The sequence below is a fragment of the Zootermopsis nevadensis genome, unplaced genomic scaffold (assembly GCF_977971745.1).
Source record: "Zootermopsis nevadensis isolate Lab colony 2312 unplaced genomic scaffold, Znev_1.0 Znev_ptg000010l, whole genome shotgun sequence".
NCBI classification, from domain to species: Eukaryota; Metazoa; Arthropoda; class Insecta; order Blattodea; family Termopsidae; genus Zootermopsis; species Zootermopsis nevadensis.
The window spans coordinates 74,193-101,085 of NW_028259142.1; the positions used below are offsets into that span (position 1 = coordinate 74,193).

The 26,893-nt window shown below is 41.0% G+C and overlaps 3 protein-coding genes across 11 annotated transcripts in view; 1 reads left to right on the top strand and 2 right to left on the bottom strand.

Annotated features, from left to right (window-relative positions):
• LOC110834845 (NAD(P) transhydrogenase, mitochondrial) overlaps window positions 1-6,920 on the bottom strand; it is a 20,701-nt gene extending 13,781 nt beyond the window's left edge. For 2 of the 6 annotated variants that reach the window (XM_087346088.1, XM_022074418.2), the window contains exons 1-3: window positions 6,103-6,120; window positions 5,779-5,934; window positions 3,081-3,370 (exon numbers count right to left, since the gene is read on the bottom strand). In XM_087346088.1, the coding sequence (XP_087202214.1) occupies window positions 3,081-3,364 (284 nt within the window). In that variant the 5' untranslated portion in view covers window positions 3,365-3,370; window positions 5,779-5,934; window positions 6,103-6,120. Of the gene's footprint in view, window positions 1-3,080; window positions 3,371-5,478; window positions 5,630-5,778; window positions 5,935-6,019; window positions 6,125-6,670 lie in introns of those variants that run through there. The other 4 variants (XM_022074421.2, XM_022074420.2, XM_022074423.2 and 1 more) reach the window with 4 other exon arrangements.
• On the top strand, window positions 6,182-20,980 carry LOC110834848 (isocitrate dehydrogenase [NADP] cytoplasmic). Its single transcript, XM_022074427.2, has 10 exons — window positions 6,182-6,342; window positions 12,374-12,486; window positions 13,449-13,593; window positions 14,775-14,974; window positions 15,428-15,565; window positions 15,885-15,988; window positions 16,221-16,378; window positions 17,233-17,326; window positions 17,706-17,816; window positions 19,260-20,980. Exons 1-10 carry the CDS (start codon window positions 6,243-6,245, stop codon window positions 19,435-19,437), a joined length of 1,341 nt encoding a protein of 446 aa, XP_021930119.1. The 5' UTR covers window positions 6,182-6,242; the 3' UTR covers window positions 19,438-20,980.
• Ac78C (adenylyl cyclase 78C) overlaps window positions 19,490-26,893 on the bottom strand; it is a 61,144-nt gene continuing 53,740 nt past the window's right edge. For 3 of the 4 annotated variants that reach the window (XM_087346083.1, XM_087346085.1, XM_087346087.1), the window contains 2 exons: window positions 26,364-26,574; window positions 19,490-25,700 (listed from right to left, as the gene is read on the bottom strand). In XM_087346083.1, coding sequence (XP_087202209.1) covers window positions 25,288-25,700; window positions 26,364-26,574 — 624 coding nt within the window. In that variant the 3' untranslated portion in view covers window positions 19,490-25,287. The remainder of the gene's footprint in view (window positions 25,701-26,363; window positions 26,575-26,893) is intronic. The other variant, XM_087346086.1, reaches the window with a different exon arrangement.

Below are 26,893 nucleotides of genomic sequence, written 5' to 3' on the forward strand. Positions count from 1 at the left end.
GACAGAGCAACAGAAGCAGAATATTCTATTTTCCACATATTTTAGGTAATGTTAAAAGAAAATGATAGAAACCTAGACAAGAATGCTATATGACAGAAATAAATACAATATTTATGGTACAGCCTGTGGTATTCATGCCAAACATGTTTTCTTCAATTGCCACCACCTGTGTTAACAGCTTCTCTCTGTCCTTGAGTTGACAGAACAAGAAAGAGGCCCTAATGTACTACCAGGCCAGAACTTGCTTATATAATTCATACCAATAGCTTACAAGAACAGTCAACAGCAAGCTTTAACTCTTACGTAACACCAAAGGAAACCGCTGCACAGTTCCAGTATTTGTGATCTAAATCATAAGCCACAAATCCACTGTCACAATCTGTTTTTCTTTTTTTAATATCTTTCAGTAATGACTTATTTCACATCCTATTGTCATCTGACTAACTTATGGATCAATGGAATGTAATAAAGACGTATATGAATGAAAGCATGTTTGTATGTAAGACATTTTCCCTATTTTACTGCTTTGAGTAGCCTATATTCTGCAGAAATACTGCCAACAGGTTTATTTCTGCCCTTTTGCAATGTGAATGTTGCTAATTAACTAACTAACTAGATGGCTTACCGAACCCGAAGGTTCATCACCGAACTAACCAAAGCCCTCCACCAGACCCTGTCCTGGGCCAACAAAATCCAGTCTCCTTCAACCCCTACCTCCCATAGATCCCGCCTGAGATTATCCTCCCATCTACGTCTAGGTCTCCCCAGCGATCTCTTCCCCTCAGGCTTCCCAAATAGTGGACCCAACCAACCAGATGGCTTACCGAACCCGAAGGTTCATCACCGAACTAACCAAAGCCCTCCACCAGACCCTGTCCTGGGCCAACAAAATCCAGTCTCCTTCAACCCCTATCTCCCATAGATCCCGCCTGAGATTATCCTCCCATCTACGTCTAGGTCTCCCCAGCGATCTCTTCCCCTCAGGCTTCCCAACCAATACCTGGTGCACACCTCTTGTCCAATGTGAATGTTGCTTGTCAAATAAATTAAAGAACGTGAGAGAATGGTGCAAAATTAAATGAACAGATATATTTTCCATTAATATTTGTTTTTATTTTCATTACCATTCATAACATGCAAGTTCATATTGGTTCTCCAGTAGTCTCTCTCCATCAGATAACTCTACCAGGATCCTGAATGCATACTTAATTTCTTCCATGAACATGCTACATGCTGCAACCATTTTATCCTCCTTGCTTTAATCATCCAAATAATACCCAGTAGAGTACAAATTATGTAACTCCTCTGGCCTTCTGCTATTTCATCCCTCTTACATCCAAATCTCCTCAGGACCCTGTTCTGAAACACCCTTAATCTATGTTCATCCCTTAAGCAACTTTCAGGGACCACAACCTCTCATAAGGATGGTGTTTTCCCTTCTGCTTAGTCATAATCAAACTAAAAGGAACACCAAAGTATTGGAAGAACTTGCAGGAGATGCGACTCGTCACATGTTCCAGTTCATGGATATGACACAGAAACTGAGCATGATGGGAAAATGCCACACAACATCACCACCTCCTCCAATCAAAATGCATCAGTATGTTGATCACCATTCACTTCCTTGAAGCAGCAGCCTTTGGATGGAGGAGTAAGATATGCACCCATACACAAAGTCAATTTATGAGTAGTGATAAGAAAAGTACACATAAACTTCATATATTTCCATCAGCACGTCCAAATGACAAGTATGAAGGTAAGATTACTGATAACTTCTTTACATAACATCACCAGCAATTAAGATACTGATAAGATAAATGAGACAACATTCCACTTTACGAAGTACAGACAAATTAGAATGGAATCCAAGCTTCACACTCGAAACATTTCATGTGGTTCCAGTGCAATACTCTGCAGTTTGTCCACACTTTCAATGCCACTAAACCAAGTAATTAATTTAATATCACTAAAGGACACATCATCGCCTTTGCAATATCAGTGTTCTACCAAAAAACTCAACATGTTGGCTACACAGTCTTCAAAAATAAAATCACTACTAATGCCTTCTCCCCACTTAATGGTACCTGCACCTCATCGTGGTGGTGGGGTTTGAGTACCTCAGTGACCCCAAGAGCTACTGGTAGGGCCTCCCTAGCCAGATTGGTCGAGGGGGAGAGGTCAGACTAAGACAGGTACCCTGGTCCTCCAGGTTGGGGGTTGGTCGCAAGGCTAACAACCTTGCACCGTAAAAAGGAAGATGTTTCGAAACCTCGATCAAAGCCTCGGACAGACGGACCTAACAGAGGACCGAATGGAAGAGGATAATTGAGGAGGCCATAAACTAAATACGGACCGGAGAGCCATAGAAGAAGAAGACTAATGCCTTCTAACATAGAACCCTGAATGTTTGGGTAATAAACCAATGGTCAATTGGTCAAAATTTGCCGGGAAGAGGAGAGAGGCGTGTACCTGATGGAGCCACCAGGATGCCAGAATTTATAAAGTAAGGAAAGCGATAAAAAAAGCAATTAAGGATATCCAGAAAGCATTGATTCATATACAAACAACTGATAACCATGACATACAAGTACAGGCATGTATGGGATTTTAACGTGAGATACCAGCTATCTGCTTAGCCAACAAAGCCATGAAAATTACAGGAATTATATTCTGTATCAGTAATGATTATATCAAAAGCTTCTGTCAGGCAAAGGCAAGCTACACCATCAAATCTCATGACTGAGATAAGAGCACTACGAAATGGTGTCACAGATATGAATGATATCATCCTTTAAGAGCCACTTGATATTGTACCATCCAGAATTACATAAAATATCAGCTTAATGGAAAGGTCCCCTGCCAGTCATACACACAGTTCATTTCAACTTTTTTGCTGTGACAGTTTTCAAGAACTGACAAATACTTTCTGATATGAACATTTCAACATTCACTGTCGGCATGATTCTCCTCACGGTGCCTTGAAAAACATTCTTTTTTTTTTTCCTTTCAATTCACACTCTAAATTTGGGGGGGAAAAATGCCTCACCAAGTACAATCAAATCATTCAACAGTGAACTCACCTCCGCTCATTCCTCCAGATCTCCTTCGGCACACCGACTGACAACTTGTTGTATGGGATTCCAGGAACAGGCTTTGGAGCATCTTTTGGTATGGCAGACTTTGTCACATCCTGTTGCTTCTGATGGAGCCGCCCTGAGTGGCCACAGAACAGGCGGTGCTGCAGCAGAAGAGGACCCCGCCCCATGGCACTCCCACATCCTTTAGAAGCGATAGACAGCAACCTGGTCGCCCCTTCTCCCCCATTTGCCACCACCAAGCGAAGTGCCAACAGCCCCCGTTCCATGTCTCACTGCAACACAAGTGACACTCTTCTTACTTACGGAGGGACTTCCATGAAGACATGATGACTTCAGAACATTTTTTGTGATCAGGCTCAGAAACTTTCAACACTTGTTCTGGTATTGAGAACAGAAGTGCTTCAAGCACCGCTTCAAAATGCGTGGAAAACACCATACTGGGCTAAACCATATTTGAAAAACTCAGTAATTCAAGGAAGAATGGGTCTGTATAAACTAACAAGCTCAGAGATATTACTTGTGGACACACATTAAAACACCACAAGCCTCTCCTCTGCCATGAAATAAACAGTGTAAGCTAAAAATACTGTTTCCTACGCTGACCACTAAAATAAGCACTCACAACGTAATCCCAGTTCAAATCATAAGCATCTACAGAAATATCACACCACATGACTCGCAACATGTGTGTTTGATTGGCTCTGATGCAGTGAACCTCATGAACACTTGCAGTAACTTCAAACTACATCAAATTACACCTCAACACTTTAACAAAGCTGTAGTTCATTTGCACTGATACACTTAACATCTGAAACTCCTGTAATATGGATTACCAAGATTTTGGACTTTATCTGCTGTCTGTTACTCCAAAAAATGCACACCATTTCAAAAACCAGATCTGTCTTTGTCCTCAGGTATAGGTAAGGGGGGCACCTAATCTGTTGGGTCCATCAGAAAGAGATAAACTCGATTACCAGATTTATTGGTCTTGTGGATTTTAGCTTTATTATAATTTGAATGATCCAAAGCATCAGAGCTTAGACTGAACTGCATTTACACTTTGGGCTCAAACTGCACGTATATTACACTGAAAAAAATTGGATGTTCTGACCTTAACTGGCAGTTGTCACATAACAAAATTATATCTACCTAGCAAAAGAACCTAGCGGTAAATGTCTACTGCAGTTATGTTATGACTCCCTCAAAGTAACACACATTTGTGTTTCATTAAAAGGCCAATAACTGTAAGGACTGCGCATGTAGGGAACATATTGTAAAGTAAATGTCTGGAATGAATGGTAATATTTATATGCTAGAATTTATCACTAACAATTAACTATTATATGGGTAAAATTTGTATGCTACACACACTGTGTTTATTCCTAATCAATAAAAAACATATGTATGCTGGCATTTGCCACTGATAACTATTCCTACTCTGTTAAAGTAAAGCCTGAGGCAAATCCTTGACTCAAACATGACTTGAAACTAGAAAAAGTAAATTTGCACATACGATACGTAACATTCCCGGCACTCATGACAACAGATACTTTAAAGCTAGTTTACTTTGCTTACTTCCACTCTGTAGTGTCATATGGATTAATCTTTTGGGGAAATTCAACAGACAGTAATAAAGTCTTTTACATGCAAACAAAAATAATTAGAATAATGGCCGGTGTCAAAAGCAGCTTACCTTGTAGAAAATTATTTCGTAAATTTAATATACTTCCACTTGCAAGTGAATTTATACTCTGCTTGCTATCATTTGTGGTGGAAAACATGGATAAATTTAAAAGAAATACAGATGTACATAATTTAAATACAAGACGTAAACATGATCTCTGTGTGCCAAATGCTAACTTTACTAAATATCAGAAAGGAGTGTACTATACAGGTATCAAGTTATTTAATAATCTTCCACCAACAATTAAAAGTCTAAATTATGATATAAAGGTATTCATGCCTGCATTGAAAGATTACCTCTTTACTCACTCCTTCTATTCTGTAGATGATTTCATCTCTGCTGAAAATGTTTAAGCTTTATATCCATAATCTATGTATATGTAAAGCAAGTTTTGTATTTATATTTAAAATTCTGAGGTTTATGTATATTAATTTGTAAAATTATTTTTCATACTTGTATTACAGAATCTGAAATTTATGTACATTGATATGTGAAATGCGTTCTTGTACTTGTGTAGAAAGTTGTGTTGAAAGTTCTGAAGTGTATGTATCTTGTATGAAATGACATGTTCTACATCCTTTGGTTGAGTCCTAAGAAGGATCTATGGAATGTAAATAAACTCTACTCTACTCTACTCTACTCTACTCTCTTCTTTATTCGGAAAACTAAATTTAAATATAAGATTTATTCACATACCATGGCATTTCATGTTGTTGCCCAACAGTACTCAGGTATTTGTATAAGCGTCATGCAGAAAAATTCCGAACAACGAAATTGTGTAACAAATCAGAAGATTTCTCAGACACTACCGCGCCTCTTATTGAAACATTGAGCTGAAGACCTTCATTTTACGAATTGAATCTTACGACCTTTACGCCAGAAACAAATGATCTTTGTACAGGCCGCCAATGCGACGCAAGCAAACATGAAGCCATCGTGTTAAAACTTGACAACAAAGTCATATTAAAATCAGATACAACATGCGAAAACTATTACCAGTGCAAGCCTTCAAGTTGATATCAAATCAGTCCTCACAATTCAACTTAATATACAAGACATAAGGTACCGTTGACACGCATTTGATAGTCTTCGCAGCATCCGCACGCCTGACACGGCCGGTCCAGTCCAATGAACTGCGAATATCGACGGAACCTAAAGCGGCAAAGCCACCACAACCAACCCAAAAGGAACTAATTAAAATGAAGAACTGCAATACAAAGTTTAATGATGCACTTACGTTATACCTCCTTTAATAAACCTATGTACTCAAACAGACGCTCAAACATCATTTTATTTCCGTAACATGTATGAAGTACGCACCTCCGTTATGCAACGAAACTATCGACGCAGTTGGTAACCACGTATCAGAATCGAACTGCGCGCGCGCCAACTGTAGTGAAATTATTACTAGCAGCTGATGCTATGGTAGTCGGCACCGAACAACGAACAAGGCATTGGGGATGGCGGGTACGCTAACCAAGTTTTCCAAAACTCTAGGGCAGATTTCAAGCAAATCGTCCAATTTCGCAGCTCCAGTGCATCTATCGCAACATAGAAACTGTAAGTACGGCGTTTTAGTGCGCATTCCTGTCAAACTAACCCACGATGCTGCTTCCTCTGGTAATGATTTTTGGGAGCATCAGGAAGCGTCGATTTGGTAACCTCTAGTAACATATAATAACAGTTGGTTGTAATTGTACATTGACTTCTGTCAATACCCATATTTGGGGTACGATTCTAATAATTGAAAACTTTAGTTTATTTTGTAACAGTTTTACAGAACCGTGTGTGTGTGTGAGCTGTCAGAATCTTTTACCACCTTTACGCTGTACAGCATCACAAAATTAAAATTAACCGTATGCGCCAAAAGCCGCCTGAATAAACTTACGTGTGTGTTCCCACCTCCACAGCAACCTGGGGGCCCTTCACGTACCACGTGGCGTTGTCTGGTCGTGATCTGGAGCACGTAAACGCTGCTACCAGTGAGGCTAGTGCTAGGCGTTTTCTAAATTAGGTTGTACCCGAGAGCTGACCGTGAGGCTGGTCCACATCGGCCGGGACACTCGCAATGCCACGCTGTTAGTTCCTACCGGCACAGGGATATTTCGCTACACAAAAATGTCTGCAGGTACATTTTATTCTTATCTCGCCACGCTGGTGGACAAAGGCTGGTAGCAACACATCGGCACCTCAATGTCTCCATGACAACGCTACAGGCTCGTTGCCATTGGCTAAATATAGATTTACGTCATAAGAAGACGTGCCATTCTTGTAAATAGGCGGCATAGTTTAAAATTTTAACGCTTTGGCAGGATAATCCTTTGTTCATGGGCGCTGTGTGGACCGCCGACATCACACAGCGTCGAATGAGATATGACGGGGTGAAATCAGGAGGGCTGTGGTTGTGGGCTAGTTCTATCTAACTTTCTCTTGAAATACAGAGAAGGCCATGGTAATTCGCGTTGGATATCGAGTCCCCGGCAGGGATTCGAAGCTGCCATGTTCATAAGCGCGTTACCACTGGGTCTTGCGGCAAAGTCTGCATGATGGGCCCTCTTCACAGCACCAGTTTAATTTGTATGTGAGATTTTGAAGTTGTCGCGGCGGTCAGGATGACGATACGAGTCTACACGGCGTCAAAACCCAGAACAACATCGTCGATTTAATTTCCATCTTCGGAATATCGAGTTCCTGCAGGCAGGATCGCCATGTTTCTGAAACACAAGAACAAATGTGTGTTGCGTGTTGCCGGCATGTTTTACATTTTACACAAAAAGTTACTCAGAATTTCGCATGACCGCCTTATTGATTATTATTAGTCAGAAGATTAAAAATACGAAGGGCCTCTTAACAGGACGGCTTTCGTATGAATGTTCATGAAAATCTGCAAAATAGTTTAAAACGTCTTGGGATGTGGCGTTGGAGAGCGTCATAGAATACGTGAGATAAAGCTACATCAGGTGCAGCAGTTCCTCCACAGAACCAAATTCCCTTTTAAACTGTGCGTTCAGCGAACACTTCGATTTCTAAAAGTGTTCTCTGCACAGAAAAGTCTGTCTCGGTTTTCATAAACATCCATTTGACGTCAATCAGGAGCACGTGTTTGCTTGCGTCTTCGGCTCCTGTCCGACTCATTTGTTTCGGAATATTTACGCTCGCGTTTCTACATCAGACGCCTTATCAGCCTTCAGACTATTGGCACACAACATCCACATTTCAGCCAGAGAGCGGCGGTCCCTCGATAAGACATTCTGGCGTTTTCGTGTTTCACAAATACCAAGCCCATTCAGGCGGAAGGGATGGGATTGTGGTATTCAGGGTTCACACTCCAGCGCTGGTTAAAAATCCCAAAATTTATGTTCACGGGGGAAATTAAGAGAACGTACAAGTTCAGGAAAATAGTGCATTGATGATCAGTAGGCCCAGTTATTCGAGCGCTGCGTGTCGGAGCGTGGGAACAATTATTCAAATGCGATTTTAGATTTAACTAAAAGAAGGCATCATTTATTCTTCTTCTTTTCCTTGTTCCGTTCTGAAACGCCGATACGGGCCAGAAGCAGGCACGTGTCGTGACGTAATCGGAGAAGGGGGTGTCTGTCGTAACAGTTGGACGGAAGGCGGGGGTGGGATGGCATTGCGTGAAGCTGTTCATCGCCGTAGCAGTAAAACGCGGCAGAATGTTATTTTGTTCTCAAAATTGTAAGCAGGGACACAGGGGTGTTGAAATCTCTGCCCATTACAGATTAACCGACGTTTCGGAGACGCTCGCTTCCTCCACTACAATCAATCGCAGTGTCTGCAACTGCATGTCCGTCCGTCCGTCGTCCCAGTCCGCGGAGGCAGTTTTTGGGGTTATGTCACAAGAGCGCGTGAAATTACTTTTCCGTCTTTGATTGGAATTCGAAATGTCATCAGAAGATCAAAAACATTTTGCGTCAGCACAAATGTCGTCGAATTCCGTTTCAGATAAAACTCCGCGCGTTTTACGTTCTTCGTCGTCGAACGCTGACGTACGACGCGGGAGGCCATCTCTGCTCAATGAAAAGTCAGGAATTTGTGAGTCCAAAACGCCGTAATCTGGTCCCCGCCGTTGAATACGCGATACATTTCCCCTTGGGCCGATAAAACAGTTCCTGTTTCCGTTCCGTCACCAGCAACAGAATTTGTACTCTGGGGCCCGAAGATTGCCGTCTTCTGGGTTGTAGCGTCGTGTAGTCCGGCAGAAGTCTACCGACGTTTCGGGTGTCCTTGCTGCCTCCATCACCAGAGCGACGAGTACTTATTATAGGGGTAGTCAGACAGACAAAGATGGTCTGGTCGGGGCTTGCAGCACGTGTAGAAGACATGAGAATTGCATACAAGATTTTGGAACGGAAGCCCTTCCACTTGGGACACAGGCTGTGATCTTACGGACTGGATTCAGTTGGCTCAGGTTAGGATCCAGTGGCACGGCGAGGAACCTTCGGGCTGCCTAAGAGGCGGGGGAATTTCTCGACTATCTGAGCGACTGTCAGCGTCTGAACGAAGGGTAAAATAATCAATTTAAATCGGCATTATACGATCCATCAAAGAATTCACTGAACCTTGACTAAATACTCTGTACTGCGTGCGGTTACATAATGCGAAATTCCGGGTCGTTTGTACGTCACGTCTTCGAAGATCTCGGCTTATCTCCAACAACTGATAAAACCTAGAGTGGACCTTAAACCCGAGATACTGTAATGCAAATTGCAGTTGAGCCTGCAACGTCACGACTCGCTTGGAAAATATCTCCCGCTTACGTGAAGATTCGAAGGCGATGCTGATAACTGGACGAGTGACGACTCGATAAAGAGCGAAGCAAATATAAAACTTTTACGTAACGAATATGAATGCACGAGCCAAGGCAGCCCGTCGTACTGATTGCCAACCTGCGGGCCACGGCTCGTTCGAGAACCGAGTTCTGGTTCAGACCCCTCGTTCGTGGGATCAAACGAACAGCAACTCAACGAAGATGCGCTCAGATTGTGGTCTACCCTGACTATGTAGGCAGCACATTCCCCCCCCCTTCGTAATTCAACGTCCTACGTAATCATCTCGAAATTAGAGCAGGCCGCGATGTGGGGCCAAGGCCGCATGAGCACTGGACTTGAAAATAACTGTTCCCCTCCCGCGCAATTTGCGTGTCGGCAGCGGGGGGGGGGGGGGGGGGGGGGCTTAAAAGGCGACTGGGAAAAATATCAGAGGAAGGACGTCGAGAAAACTCCCAGCGATTTTCCCACGGCCTGGATGTCGTTTCTGTCTTAATTCCGCCCCCCCCGCCCCCCGGGATATCTGCTGTTGCAATGGAAGTTCCGTACCCGGAGAACCGAATTTCCAAGTGCACGTCGTGCCGACTGCAGCCAGCAACTCCTTTGTCCATGTTCGTTTCAGCCACGCGCCAGGCGACGAACACGTCCGTTGTGGTGTCTTACAGATCGCAAAACCAACGTTTCGGCGGGTCGTACTTCCGTCACCTTCTGGGTAGATGCAGAACGAAATTAACCGGCTTCGGTTTTGTGTTTCAAGGGTTATCAGCGTCGAATTATAAGGCAAGATGGTCGTGAATGGTTGGAAGGACTCGTTCGAAACCTATTTCAAGGTGTTATCCCGGGCAGACTGAGGAAAGCCACGGAACTCTGCGATATTCGTATTCGAACCGGGTACCTCCGAAACGTCTGTTCTCAAGAAAATCCTCTCAAAACACTCGGTCGTTTTTATGATTTTCAAAGTATCCCAAAACTCGTAGGTTTTTTTAAGACGAACTCGACCCATAAACCCTGACCTTAACATCCGAAAGAGGGTCGGTCATTGCCACCGCATTCCAGTGATCCTCTCAGCGACGCGCGAAGTAAAAGGCAGATGAAGAGGTCCAGGGGCTGTGAAACACCGCAGAATGTCGTTCTCGGGTAAAACTAAGCAAAACGCGCCCCCTGACGACTTCGCACGGGGGTGGACCTGACCTAGTTTTGATATTGCAGCTCGTGATTGTTTAAAACGACACAACGGTGCTGTCAGCCAATGGCGCCTCGCGTTCGTTCGTTCGTTGTCACGCCCTCCAGGCAGCGCTCACTGTAAAACCGAGTCAGTTGAGGAAGTGTCGTTGTGTGAGCTTAAACTCGTGTCTTGGTAACATTAAACCTCAAAACTGGCGTCTCGTCGAGAGTAAATCGGCAGCGATTACACGTGTTATATTAAGATTCTGGAGGGCTGGAATGATGCGTGTTCTAATTGAAGCTCTCTGGCCTTGGAAGACGATTTAAACTAAAAATTTTCAGATGCGTCTCAATTCCCACCCGCCCCCTCCCACCCACCATATCTCCGCGGGGCAGAGTTCTGACGTCAATGGAGTGATGGTAGAGAAAAAGACAGCCCACCGTTTAGTCCAGATTCCAGTCCGTCGATTTACACGCAAAAAGGAATCCGTCCGGCGTCTGCGCAGAAGAAGCAGTCAACAGCAAATGCGAGTACATTAATTCTTTTGTTTCGCTTCGTTAAATTTACAGAAATACAAGACATTTTGCAACAAAGGTCTCTATATTTTATCTGGGAGAGCTTTCAGTTTTGTGGTGACAAAGTTCGACATCAGCTCCATAAGTAAAATATTAACAATGGACGAGCGTAAACTAAGGATCTGTCTTCCGTGTCCTGCACGAATCCTGTGCCAGAACGTCGGGCCATTCTATGCCACTGCCTGTATTTCGGCGATCAGATGCCAGCACCAGAAAACAGCTTACAAGGCCCCCATTCACGCAGGAGACCAGCCAGCTAGGTGGAGTGTAATGAGAATCAGTGGTGACTGCTCTGAAATGGCGTCCCCTTCCCCTCCAACCCACGTATCAGATAGTCGCGTCCCTGGCAACGAGCAACGCCACATCTGGACACACTCAAACAACATTCATATTTGATCCACGGTACGGGTACTTGATACCTGTCCATTTGTATCCGGTTTTGCCAACAGCTGTGGCTTCCGCCCCAAAGACTCCTCCTTTGCTGGTTGCACTGAACTTCGTTTCTGCACTACAAGCCAACTCATGTCTCCGGACTCAAACTCAGTCCTTTGAAGGGAAAGCAGTCAGCGATACTGATAAGGCTGGGATATAAACATATCTTGATTTCTAAAAACTGAACCTTCGCATTCTATTAATACCCTGTGACCCAGCCTTCTTACACAACTACAAGGCGACAGAATGACAGAGTAATTTGGTTATGTCAGGTGTAACACAATCCAACCTTTAGACCCTATAAAATTATACATACTCCCATATGAAGGATGATAACATGAACAAATACAGGCACAATATAATGAAGGTTACTGCTCACGTGATGACGGTCTAAAAAATATGCATTGTGTTTCAGACACGCTTCATATTATTCACGAGGTCCACGGCTAAGTTCATGTTGTCCTGAAAATAAACGTACATAACACAAAACATTCTTCATGTTACTGTCTACAACTGTTGTCTAAAACATTTTTACAGACTACGATTTGTTTTGAAGAAGAGGCGCGCGCACTTGCACACCCCCATAATCACTGGTCAGCAAATGAGACAAATTGTTTTTATTGTTTCAGATGCAGCGCAGCGCGTGGTTGCCAAGAATGCAGTGGTGGAGATGGATGGCGATGAAATGACCCGTATTATATGGGCCAGTATCAAAGAGAAGCTCATCTTTCCATACGTTAAGGTACGAGACCATCGCAGTCAGAACTAAATTAATGAAAATATACAGGGCCTTCTCTGGACTAATGCAGATAACACTTTCAGCTGAAGCATTTATCACAGGTAAAAATTGGGCATTTTATGGTCACCAGGGATATCCGTTGCCTTTATATAATCTACGACTGCTGAATGCCAAAATTTACTCTTTTATATCTAAACCAGGAATGAATATGTTTTTTTTAAGTTGGTAGTAAGATGAATGAGAGGATGATATTGAACTGGAAAGGAAGTGGCAGTGGCCTAATTTCAGGTACTATCCTGGCATTTGCCTGGAAAGGCTGAGGAAAACCACGAAAAAAAACCCAGTCAAGATAGCCGGTCTCCAGGCCGAGATTTGATCCCGTCACCTCCTGAATATGAAGCGGGAGTGTTAATCGCTCGACCACGACGTTAGGTCAGATTGATGAGATGGGAAGGACATGTAGCAGGCACTGCAGAAGAGAGATTAATTTGTCAGTAGCCTCTTGGGAGACCTAGTAGTAAATGCGAGAATAACATAAGAACTGGTTTTAAATAAATTCCGTGTGATGACGGACTGAATTCAAGTGGCTGGGGTTGAAGTCCAGTGGTGGGCTCCTAGGAACATATCAAAAGTGGGGAACTTCTTGGCAGGTTAAGTGAATATGAGCTTCTCAGGAAGGAATTTACATAATGTAACTAGTTAGAATTCTTTGAACTGTTCTCTTCACACCTCTATTTTAGTCTTTGAAATGGCCATCTTGTTAACACTAAAATTCTGTTTACTTTACCACATCTGAGCCCACAAGTTCAGCTCATAACATACCTTAGTCTAACTAGCCAGTTCCCATTATGTACTATCGTGCTAGCAGGTACCTGTAATCTATATTGACAGCTTGCTATTAGAGACCACATGTGCAAACAGTCTCTCATTGTGTGCACAAAGTAATTGTTTTTTGTGTCCCCTAGGTCGAGAGTCTGTACTACGACTTGGGACTGCCCCATCGTGATGCTACTGATGACCAAGTTACCATAGACGCCGCGTATGCCGTTCTCAAACACAATGTAGGCATCAAGTGTGCTACCATCACTCCAGATGAGGCTCGAGTGGAAGGTAAATGTTCGGTGTTTACCAAAGGAAGCAATAACGGAAATGTTCGGGTTGCTGCCTTCTGAAGCAAGTCAGTTAGAGTTACAAATTTGTACTCATCTGATAATGTCGGGGTGACCAATGAAAGAAAGATTATATACACACATGGGAGGAACAGATATAACAGATTGGCTGCAAAATGTCATGGGAAGAAACCACTTGGGAGATCTAGGCATAGATGGGAGAATAATATTAAAATAGATCTTAAAAGAATCAGGCTGTGAAGAGTATGGTCCAGTGTTGGATTTAGTAGACGGTGAAGATTTCTTGACCAGCTGAGGAACTACTGGTTTTTCAAGAAAGATCCTGTATAATGGTGTGAGTGAGTGAGTGAATTGCTAAGTTAGTCAGAATTAGGACTTCATTAGCTGAAACTGACAAGATGTAACAAGGTCATAAGGGCAGCAAGTTAGTTGTTTTAAGACAGTTTCCTGCTGCGGCCTGTGGCTTGGAACAAGATACGACAGGTTGAAAGTGAGTGATCTATAATATGTTACTAGCATTCACAAAAATTAACAAAGTGAAGCTACACTACCTCATCCGGAATTCAAACTGCGTCAGTACTACAGCAGTCATGGTGACAAGATCACCACTTAGTATCCATTCTTTCATATACAGCACACTTTGTATTTTGCTCGGTTCACAGCCACAGCTCAGGCATAAACACCGAGAGAATCTGCAGACATGTATTCAGGAGGTACCTAGTTAAAATCTTGACCTGGTTGATGTTTTTTGTGGTTGTCTTTAGTGACTGCAGGAAAATTCTGGGATAAATACCTTCAAATGCTATGACGACTTCTTCCAAATCCTAATCCAATCCCTTTATGATCATTTTCCTGTGTAATTTTATGTTATATAACCTGTGCAGTTGAAACAGTGTAGCTAAATAACCCGTGAATCAATCAACAGACAATTCAGACATGAGGAGAGTGGACAGATAGGTAGATTTCCATTGTCCACCTTTTAGACTTGCAGATAACTGGAACATACTTGCTTCTTAGAAATTAAATAAATATTTCTAAGTGTGTACACTATGTCATCCTAGGCATTTTGCTACCCCCCCCCCCCCCCCCCATAACATGGCATTTGAGTTCAGTGGCCTGTTTGCTGTCGAGATGGAGCCTTTAAAAATGTGTTTATTGCAGAGTTCAAACTCAAGGAAATGTGGCTGAGCCCCAATGGCACTATCCGAAACATCCTGGGTGGGACGGTGTTCAGAGAGCCAATCATCTGCAAGACAATCCCCAGGCTGGTGCCTGGCTGGACCAAAGCTATCATCATTGGACGTCACGCATTCGGAGATCAGTACAAGGCTACTGATATTGTGGTACCTGGCCCAGGAAAGGTTGGTGCAAGGAAGATAAATTGTTTGTATATCTTTGGCATGAAATTTGAATATACCTTCACCATGTCAAAACATTTCATTCACGTCTTATTGAGATCTGTATTTTATGTTCTAGGTGATAAAATTTGATCTGAGCTTTGAGTGAAGGAGGAGATGCAATGGACTGATATTAAAGAACAAATTTTATTGTGGATTCCCCAGTATCAGATTTCATCAAATCCATTCAGTAGTTTCAGATTCACAGAACATGACAATAGATGGACAGACATGATCTCCGAATTAACACAAAAATTATACACATTATGTGTAAAGAACATATAACTGAATTTATAATAACCAGTTCGTTGCATTTTTACAACTGTGCATTGAAACTGGAAAGAGATAATTTAAGGAAACCAAATGAAACAAAAGATGTACCACCACTGCACTAAATTCTGATCTATGTGTTGATAGGTGGAGCTGGTGTTCACACCTCAGGGTGGTGGGGAGAAGCAGAGGATGGAGGTGTATACCTTCAAGGGGCCAGGCGTGTCTATTGGAATGTTCAACACGGATGAATCTATTCAGGCTTTTGCACACTCCAGTCTGCAGGTAAAGCAGCTCAGTTGTAACAGACAGATGGAACATTTCTAGAACTGGCCTGAAGTTTCAGATTATGTAATCTCATTCTTAGACAAAAGAGAAGATGAACTGACCAATTAGATGTAGTGGAAGAGGCTGAAGTACAGATTAATACACAAAGGCAGTAATATATTTTTGGCGTGCAATTCCCAATGGTGTATGAAGTTTTGTGCTCCTTTGTATGTCCATTTTTGTGTGTATAAGAATGCTATTACGAACTCTTCGCTAAAGTTTACTGACAATCTGTCATTTCATGTTCAATGCCCAATGCTTCCTAATTTCATTCCAGCTGGCACTGCATAAGAAATGGCCGCTCTATCTGTCCACAAAGAACACTGTACTAAAAAAATATGATGGTCGTTTCAAGGATATTTTCCAGGAGATTTATGAAAGGTCAGTTTATTTTTCTATTGACTCTGGCTTGTTTGACTTAGGTGGAGCGTTTACCGAATATTGTACCATATTTCTTCACATAATTCATGGCTTCATTATCTGAGTAAGAAGGTGAAAATATTATGGATTTTTTAGCCATCAAGTAAGACCGTCCCCATTAAAATAATTAATAGCGCAAGAGATGAGCAGAGCCACAGTGCTCCTGAAGCTGATATTGATGATTTGTATACAGGGACTACAAGGAACAGTTTGAAGCCGCCAAAATCTGGTACGAGCATCGACTTATTGATGACATGGTTGCGCAGGCACTCAAGTCAAGTGGTGGTTTTGTGTGGGCTTGCAAGAACTACGACGGTGACGTGCAGTCTGACATTGTAGCGCAAGGATACGGTGTGTACTGAAGTTTGGCAAGCCTCAGTGAGAGAACTACTGGGGTTTGAAACATCACCTTCATTTTTCTGGTGTTACAGATTCTTCACAGATACTGTATTTTAGTTCTGTCAATCTAAAAACTATTTAGGCCTATGAGTTTTGACCCAAACCAATGAACAGCCTCCATTACAGTATATAAAGCCAGTCATTGACAGCATAGTCTCAAAAATAAAATCCTTTTATTTGGTGCAATGAAGTCTTCTCAGACGGTAAGTCATATATATGTGGGCATGAAGTTGTGGTTCAGGGCTGATGTTGGAAGCACAGTCAGTCTCCAAAACCTTGAATCACAACTCTGTTCCCACACACAGCTCATAAACCACGAAGACTTCATTGCTTTCAGTTGCCGTGCTTGAAATGTTACTTTTGTTCAGCGACCTTCATTTTTCTCTACCTAGTTACTATGTAACTGTAACCGGTTATTCATAGCACAAAAAGGAGTTTTATGTCTGCCACCTTTGTCGTAAATAACTGAACACTGATCAGTGATAATATATACTCATAAATAAATAATTTCATTACTTCAGTGAAGTTAGCACACTTTGGTAACGTCTTTCCCTCATTTTCCCTTTCTTTGCGCCTTTCTGGTTCACATGACTATTTGCAGAAATGGATTTACTATGTATATCAGAATGTACCTATATTGGGTGACCTTGGTATTTTTAAAGTTTGAAAAGGATCTCATCTTGATTCAGGTAAATACAGCAAATTGAGGTGTATGAATTATTTTGATCCCTAAGAGTGTTCCAAGTGTAGAACTGATTTATATATATTTTTATTTTCTTGTATAAACTAATTTCTGTCCCTTATAGGTTCACTTGGGCTCATGACATCAGTTCTGATGTGTCCCGATGGTAAAACAATCGAGTCCGAGGCAGCTCATGGCACAGTCACGAGACACTACAGGTGAGATGCTGCTGTGGTTATATGTAGCAAACTCTATGGGCTGTTTAAGCCATGTGTAACAGAACAGAAAATGGAGAAAAAATTATTTCAAATACATTTTGAAAATTCTGGGGATACTGTTAAAATGGATTTGAAAGAAATCCACTGTTAAGACAGGAACAGAATGGAACTGATTCTAGATAGGATCCAGTGGTTGGCTATTGGGCGCCGTCACAGTGAGGGATTTTTTCTTGAGTTGAACAACTTAAATGCTTCAGTGGTACAGGTTATATGTTTGAAGTCTGGGTCTCATTTCTACTTATTGTCATGTAAATAAGCAACACAGCAATGAAAACTTGAATATTCTAAAAGTTTCTGTAACACCAACCTTTATGTACAGGCAACACCAGAAGGGTCTTCCTACATCTACGAACCCCATCGCATCAATCTTCGCATGGACACGTGGCCTGTCACACAGAGCAAAGCTTGACAGTACACCCGAACTTGACAGGTAACTGAAAAATTTAATTAAGCACAAATGAGGTGGGTGTGTATGAGTAAAATTATGTAAATTGGATTTCTGATAGACATGTCCTGTTTTCCTGTTTGTGTACTCTTGCCTTCATCTGCATGTGAATGACTTGTTACTGTATTAATGTATGCTTAATATATTGTTACAAAGATCAAATTAACGAGGACTTAGATGGGTAGAACATACAGCATGCACAGAGAAATTCATAACTTTTGTCAGAAAACCTGAAAATGTAAGACCACATGAGTGAGAGACATAGGTATTAGATGGGAGGATAATATTAAGATGTATCTTAACATGTCAGGGTGTGGACTGGATTCAGCTGGCAGAGGAGAGGGACCAGTCACAGGCTCTTGTGAATGTAGCACTGACCCTTCAGGTTCCATAAGAGGCAGGCAATTTCTTGACCAGCGAAACAACTATCAGCTACTCATTAAAGACTGTGCTTGTGGTTATGGGTTCTAATTCTGAAAAGGACACAGATGTTTGTATGTTTCTTAATACCAACATTACACTCAGTTGGTTACTCTTCTATGCAACTTTAGGATTAACAGCAGTGTCACAGTCCCTGAATAAAATACTCAAAAAATATATGAATAAAAAGACAACGTCTGAAATGTGTGACAGCGTACGGTATTGTATGAATTAACGTTACAATTTATACGATAAATATGGCTGAATGGCTTGTCCTAGGAAAAGATATTTTAATGCAATACTTGAAAAACAATTATAAAGAGTTAGGTTACACATTCTTGACTATGGCATGTGGCTCTTGGTTTCTTGAAAAGGGTTAGACCAGCCCTCAGCCCTACAATACTGGAAATGAGCAATACATCTCTTTCATTGAAACTTTTAAATACAGTGAATTTGTCAGTTAAAGTTTCTCGGGGGAACTTTAAGTGGAGAGAAGGAAACAAGAAACACTGCATCTGGTTTCAAAATATCTCAGTTATTCACTTGACTCAAGTATATTTTGTTAGATGTGTGACAGGTGTCTTGGAATGTCTTCAAACATACAGCATATTTTAAAATAGCACTTCAGTACAGTTTTTAAGATCTAGTGTGTATTCAGTCATTACAATACAGTATTTGGAAATGTTTACCAATTCATAAAAATTATCTGCGTCTATTAAGCCATAACGAAACTGAATACATGCCAGTTTAAAAAATAAGGGTGCCATCAGAATTATGAAATGAATGGCTAGTAGCTTCTGTGTGCAAGTCACTGGTCTTCAACTTTACTTGGGTGAAGAACTGACACTGTAATGAAAATAAACTGAAAAATGCCACTTACCAAGTTGAACTGCCATTTAGCCTGTTGTTATGAAACCAGTTCGGTGAGTGTGCAGTTACGGTTTCAGTTCACAGTCCAGCTGGCACTTTTTCACTTCATAAAATTCAAACCGTCTCGTACTTTCGTAGGTTTGCGCTGAGCTTGGAAGAGGCATGTGTAGAATGTGTGGATAGTGGGAAGATGACCAAGGATCTTGCAGGATGCATACATGGACTTCCCAATGTCAAGGAGGGGATGTACCTCAACACCGACGACTTCCTGGAAGCAATTGCCGAGCAACTCAACAGGAAGGTATCTTCAAAATGATCAAGAGGACATTAGGCACACAGAGGATCATTCCAATGGAAACTAACTAGAGTCACAGGGAAATCTGTGTATTCACATAAATGTACAGTCATTAAAAGAGATCAGAATAAGTGGCTATTAACAACATTTAACTTAATAATAATTTATAAGTAATGTTATTTGTGTTTGTGTTCCTTTGAAGTTCTAGAAGTTCATTCCTGGAGATCGCCTGGCCATATGTCTCAACATACAATTTATTATAATGAAAGTTTGGCATTAATTACTTCTCACACCTTCAGAGAAACATACTCTATCCAAACCGTATGCTCTACACAAAATAATTTTCTTTTACATAATTCTGTGTTTGTGACAGACTGTCAGATTACATCTTTACCTGTATAACAGCATTTAGTAATGAGAGTGCTACTTTGAAAAGGTTCGTGCTTGATAGAGCATTGCTACATAATGTCAGTGGGCTCTGTGTTCGGCACCAACAACCTTACTTTAAGTGTTCAGATGCCTCATCCAAGTCACATTCAGTACAGTACAGTACAAATAAGAAATTTCAGAGGTGTACTGTGTTCCATAACATGCACAGTATGCCATGACTTCCCCACAGCGGCTTCTAGAACCTCAAATAGGAAAGACTGTGAAGGTTCCCCCTGCAAGCAGTGGCAGTGCTGCCTGTCCATCCACGGTGACATACTTACACCAGTTAAAAGTAACTTCAAACACTAATAGCTCAGACATATAACAACATATCCAAAAAATAAATACTTTGAACAAAAAGTATAATAATGGTATTAACATTAAATCATCATCTTTGGTGCCAAATTATTGTTCATATAGATAAGGTATGTGCAACTTTGTCCCACCATTCAGTCAAATGTATGTGCATTTTGCCCCATGCGAAAGGTTTAAAGCGTCCGGTTTGCAAAGTATGGAAGCCCACTTTCTAGGAAGCTAACCCATCACTAAATACCTAGAATGCACTTATTCACAGTTTCAGTAATTAATATGATGAAGCCAGATCATGTTTCATGCATCCATATAGCCTTCCTCCTAGGAAATTCTGTTCAGATGGGAACTGAGAACCAGATTGTGGTTTTAAGGGGGAAAATAATTCCTGTACATACTTGTAAGCATCTGTGCACTCATGTTGTTTTACTGTAGGAAATTACAGGAAGTTTCAAATAGCACTTACACTGAATTACTCTCACAGTGAAAGAGTATGTTCTCCTAAATTGTAAACACATTATCTACAGCTTTAATGCAGTTAAAGTAGAACATAAATGTATGAAGTACAGACTGGTTCATAGTGACATCCAAACATGAGCAAAGAAGGGACAAAGTTGCATCTGTAAGTAATAAAATAAAGAGAGCTGCCATCACTGTGAAGAAATCACCTATCTTCCACTCCAATACACATGTCCCTTATGCCACACTTGAGAAGGAACAAACAAAGAGAAATGGGCAAAAACCAATGTCCACATCTTGAACACGCACTGACATAACTGTATGATTCATGTTTCTTACCAAATAAAACAACAGTTCAGTATTGTAATGTCACTGTTCTTGCAGTGCTGCATTTGGTTGTGCTCCACAATGCATTGAATGAGGGCAAGAAAATATTTGTGTTCTCAAATCAAATCTAAATAGGGTAAATTGCCAATGCTCACTCAACATACAAATGAGATAAGCACCTGAAGCCTGAAATTCTTTCATCCTGTCCACCCATCCAAAGTATAAACTTCAGTACCACACATTTATCACCAGTTTCATGTCATCAAAACAGAATTGTGGACTGTGAAATACTGAAACACGTTAAAATAAGAATATCTTCTGCATTCATTTTATGGCTGTGGATGAATTCCTGAAAACAACCAGATCTGTGTTTGAAGCAGGTACCAACAGCGAGCACTCTGCTATAGAATCTGCTGTGCACCGACACTACATGCCAGGTTCCATACAGTTCCATGGAACAATCATCCTTGAGAACCTAGTCGGGAAAAACCCCAGCTTTTATAAAACCCAAACAATCATGGCTGTGCCCCTAAGAGCCTGCTACAGGTCTGTACTCTAAGGCAGATGAAGACAGAGGACGCCCTCACATCCTGTTCCCTTTATGTAGGTCAGACTGTCCCCGTGCTGAATTACGCACCGCCTCAGCAGTGGATGGTGAGCTCTACAATGGCAAAGAGAAAAATTCCTGCCCCTGCCAGGAACCAAACCCCAGTTGTCCAGCCCAAAGGCAGTTACTTTATATTGATTCAACTATCCCAGTCTATTTCCATATATTTTTGTATGCATTTGATATCCCATGCCCCGCTCATCTCATCTACATTAGACCATGTTTCACAAAGGGAACAAATTACAAAACTTCTCACTGAGCAGTTTTTTCCAGCCTCCTATCACTTCATCCCCATTAGGTCCAAATATTCTCCTCGGCACCCATTCTCATTTCACGCCCACAGAAAATGGTGATGTATAAAACATTTATATGGGGGAGGAGTAGACTGGACCTGTCTCTGAAGTGGGAGCAGCTATCATATGAAGTCCACCATATTCCCAATGATGGGATAAAAGATGATAAATGACACTCGAGCACAGAAATGCTGGCTGCAGCCCACGAGTGTCAGCGGCCCCTTACCCTCAAACTACGGGTCTCTGTATGCACTGTACATATGCCAGACTACATCTTAAGTATTGACTTCAATGACAGATTGAAACACTGAGTTAGATTAGTGTCATATCACTGGTTCTTGTTAAGATAACTAGAATATGAGGACAGCAGGTGCATAAAAAAAGTGCAATCATGACCCAGATTATCCGTTTTGTAGCATTTAACTAAACTTCATACCATCTATTACCACCAAAGTTCACCACACAACAGCTGGGACATTGCCAAAGCAAGGGCAGTAGAACTGAGTTTCCCAGAGACATTTTAATGTTACCCAATGGTGAAGATGGCAGTTTTCTTTGATGCTGCACTGTACAGCCTGATAAATATTACTCCTCATCTTAGAGTAGGTTACTACCTTGATAGTAGAGGCAGTAAGCTCCTATGAAACATCACTTAATATCCAACAGACCAGAAGATGCAATATTGCAGAAGACAGCCATCTTGTCACTGTAAGAACCTGAAATCCTACTCAATGGTTTTTACAAACAAAATTTTCCCTTATATCCTCTGATCTTGTATTTCACTGTTATTCAAATATCCACAGGCATGGCACCATTTCTGAAGTTGGATCTGATAATTCATTATCATATGATAATTTACCCTATTCTAGAAAGAAATCCTGTGACTGTAATATTGAAATCATGAAATAGTTAACATCAGATTACACATTAGCTGCTTTCTGTTTTTCCACACCCATTTGTGTACACTTGAAGCAAAAATTAGTCTGAAAAATTGCTTTTTGATAGCTTCAGTTATAAAAGCTCTCATGCCAGACTGATGCACTTTCACATCATCAATACAGAAAGTTCATATCAAAATAGTACTTATATAAACAGTCTTATATCGTGCAAAACACACACCATGTGGTCCACAGAGGGCCCGTCCCTCACGTAACTGGCACAAATTATAGAACTGTTACAGACTGTAGCCAATGCAGTCTATTATTTCCATTGTCCTGCACTGTCCGTTAATCGGTGAATACCAGGATATCATGACGTGAAAACAGTCAACGTTTCATAATTTCAGAATCAGAGTTTCATCCTGTATATTTCTCCTGTTGTATGTGTCATGTGTCAGCCTTTCCAGACCCGAGATACTTGCAATAGTTTCTCTATTTGTTTGGTATTAAAATATGGAATTTAAATCTCACAGGGTTTTATTTTCAAAAAAGAGACAGCCATTTTGGAGTTATATCTGAATGTATCAATCCAATCCCTTATTATTGATTATAGCAACCTATTAGCAATGGATCTAACTGGTAAAATTTGGTTGAAATTTAGGACCAACCACTTTAGTTTATTTATACCGACATTCTCCCACGAAACTCTCTTGCAGTTTACTGCAGACTTCCTAGTTATTTATGGGATATGCAACTTTGTTGAGAAAGTGTTTTTATAAAATGGATATTACCATAACGATTACTCCTCAGCTTTTTGACAAGAAACTAATGAAACTCTTTATTAAACTAGGTGTGTGAAATTCTGTATCAACTTTTTTTATGCTTGGAATTTACGAACATGGCAGGGTCATAAATCCTCAAATTCATATGACACCTTTCAAGATATGTTACTATTAGAAATTTTCTGCAGAGCTAGGCAAGATGACAGGAAGAACTGGTTATACTCGACTTCCAAGGGAACTGAACATGTTTTATTTACCATGGTCAGCCTGTATCCGACACTGCACATGCACAGTACTAGCACAAAATTGTTTCTTTTTTACTTTTTCCATGCACAAATTCTTTCAAAAACAGAGCTTGCTTAATTGCTTCCCATTTATGATGAGAATTTTCCTTTCCTGGTGTATTCAGAAACAAATCTGTTATTAATTATTCATGGCCTGTACCTTGCTCCCTAACTCCCTAGGATAAAATTATGTGAACGAAAACAGTAAATATTCAGTCAGACAATTTTCCATTTGTCTTTCCATTAAACATATTCTGTTTATTATAGGTAATTTTACATCGGTGTTTACTCCCTATTCAGGTAGCAACATTTAAAGGCAGGAAGGCTTAACACAACTTACGGTTATTTGAAATGAATATGTATAATCACTGAAGATACATTAAATTATATAAACACTTATTTTCTAAATTTCATTTAAAATAAATCAATCTAACCACGGATGTTTTTACAAGGCAGGGCACCTGAGATTAGTTTCCCAAAATAAGACTAAGATTTACATGACATAACCTGTAATCTAGGACCAAGCTGGAATGTACATAATCCTCTCCAGCAGTGCCAGAATTGCCAACTATTCAATTCATCTCACTGTTTAATATTTTCTTCTTCCATACCTCCAAATGTCAGACCACGGTATCTGCATTTCCGTAACACAAGTCTTGATTAACAGTCGCATTGCAGCTTCCAAAGTTCGGACACGCGCATATTCAGGAATATTCGTAACTCCTTCGATTATTGCAATACGGATGATGAAAACCTTGACAGGTTATAAAAATATTTGGATAATATTTCACACTGAATTGTCAGTTATATATTGATAACAATGATCTGTCTATATAACACTGAGTCTAGTACAACTTCCCCTAAAGAAGATGAAGGCTGGAAAGATGCAGGGGTGACGTCTTAGCCGGACAAGATAGCAATAACAGAGTTCCTCAACTTCTGGCTGCTGTTACCAGTCAAAACACTGACCCCAAGTGACTAAATGTTCTTCATTCAACTCAGTGTAGGCCATGTGCCTAAACTTTTATCCATCCGCTCTCATATTTAACACTGAAAATGAACATTCAAAGCTCGAATTGCACACGTCATTTCTTCAAATCCGTATGATAGAGGTTAACTGTATTCATTACTGTCTGAAATTTAGCCATTTTTGAGTGTTGACATAATAAGTATGATGGAAGCAGTGTGATATCTGCTTTTATGTAACAGACTTCAGAACCCATTTCCATTAGTTCAGATCCTCACATAACTTCGACAACTGAACTTTCATTTCATCTGCTTAGTCCCATTACAGCACAAGAACTGACAAAAGAACCCCAACAGCTGGATTTTAAAGACAATATATATTGTGCCTTCAGGGTTTTCTGCAGCCTCAAAGGAATGCTTGCTCGCACCATAATCTGTAGTGGAGAAGCAGGCAGGGTACCATGCAAACAATCATAACTGAGTACTGGGAGAAGGACTCTCCCATACAAAGTAAATTACACAGGGGCATACCTTGACTCATATCACTTGAGGCTCATTATCAGCGTTGGTTGTGCCATTATTCATGAGCGATTTCTGACGAGTCAGAGTCACGTGACGTTCGTTCTCCCCTGCAAGTGGTGACTGCGGTGCTGACGAGTGCTGTTGCTGCTGGATGGCACTGACTACATTGCTGTTGTTGCACTGCAGCACGCTCGGATCCACTGACAACTGGCGCATCTTGGACTGTGGGCGGTTACCATGCGCGCCCTGATGCTGATTGTGACCCGCTCGAGTCGTGTTCCGCCGCACCGGGTTAGGAGTCGATCGTCCTGACAGGCGCATGCTGCTGAAATTGGACAGTCTGTTGTTGGTGTTGTTGCCTGCAGTCACTGCAGCTTCAACAGGCTTCTTCTGCTGTGACTTTGCTCTGCCAATCACACTGCTTCCAGCTGGGTAACATATGAAGTAAGCATAATTATGGCCTGGCAGATAACAGCACTTTGAAGTAAAATGTAATGGGTTGAATCAAGTAACTCTGTAATAATGGATCTTCCTTATAAATTGAAATTGCATTTATTCAATTTAATTGAATGAAAAAAAAGATTTTCAACATTAATTCTTAAAATTAAAAGTAATTACTGAACACATTATATATTAAACTCAAGGAGACTCCAAAATGACTTCAGGTGTTTTCAATGGTCCACATGATGTACTTATTACCATCGAGGCTTGACAAATGACGTTGCATCCCAATCTGAAGTTTGACCATCAAAAATGGTTATGAATATTTGTCTGCTCCATTATCAGTTTTTGGGTTATGAGCTTTCAGCTTCTGATGAACCTTTTGCTTTCTACACAGGAGCAGAGAGTAATAAATATCACCTCTCCAGATTGTAAGATTCAGCATCAAAATAACAGCAGTAAACTTCTCCACTGCCCATTTTCACATGAACTGTGTTCTTGGCAATTGCGATATCACTTTCTGTACTTCAACCTAATACTTATTGTCCAATCCACAATCAGTCTCTTAATAAACTAGCTCTACAAATCAGATTAGTTAAATGTTTTTTCATTCCAGTTCAGTTTATTCATTAACCCTGAATGTTACTCACGTGTAGTGGACTTCTTTACTGTCTGCCTGCGGCGAGCCTGCAACATGCCATACACGACAGTTGCCAGGCTGCTGTAAGTGCTAGGTTGACGCACGAAGCCCGGAGCATGACCGGCTCTGCGTCCCATCACGTAGTAAGTCTCCATGTCTCCCTTTCCCTTCACTGCCACTATGCCCCTCAGCTGCACCTGGTAACCCCGCTTCTCCAAAATCTGTGGTAAGCAACAGAGTTATGTAAGAACATGTCAATACACTGCGAAGCATCTCGTATAATAACGGTATTTATAGAGAAATGAATGTGCACATTAAATAGACAGTACATAAGCTGATGAAAAGTCACAGGAACGGTTTCTTAAGTCACTTAATGCAAACACATTCAGAACAATAAAATTATACAAACAACCTTTTTGTATTATTCATGACAAGGAAACTTTAATAGACATTTTATGTTTGATATATTATACAGAAACTTCTCGGTAAATTCTAGATCAAAATTATATCACAGCCCGCTCTTGTCTTGAAACTATTCTG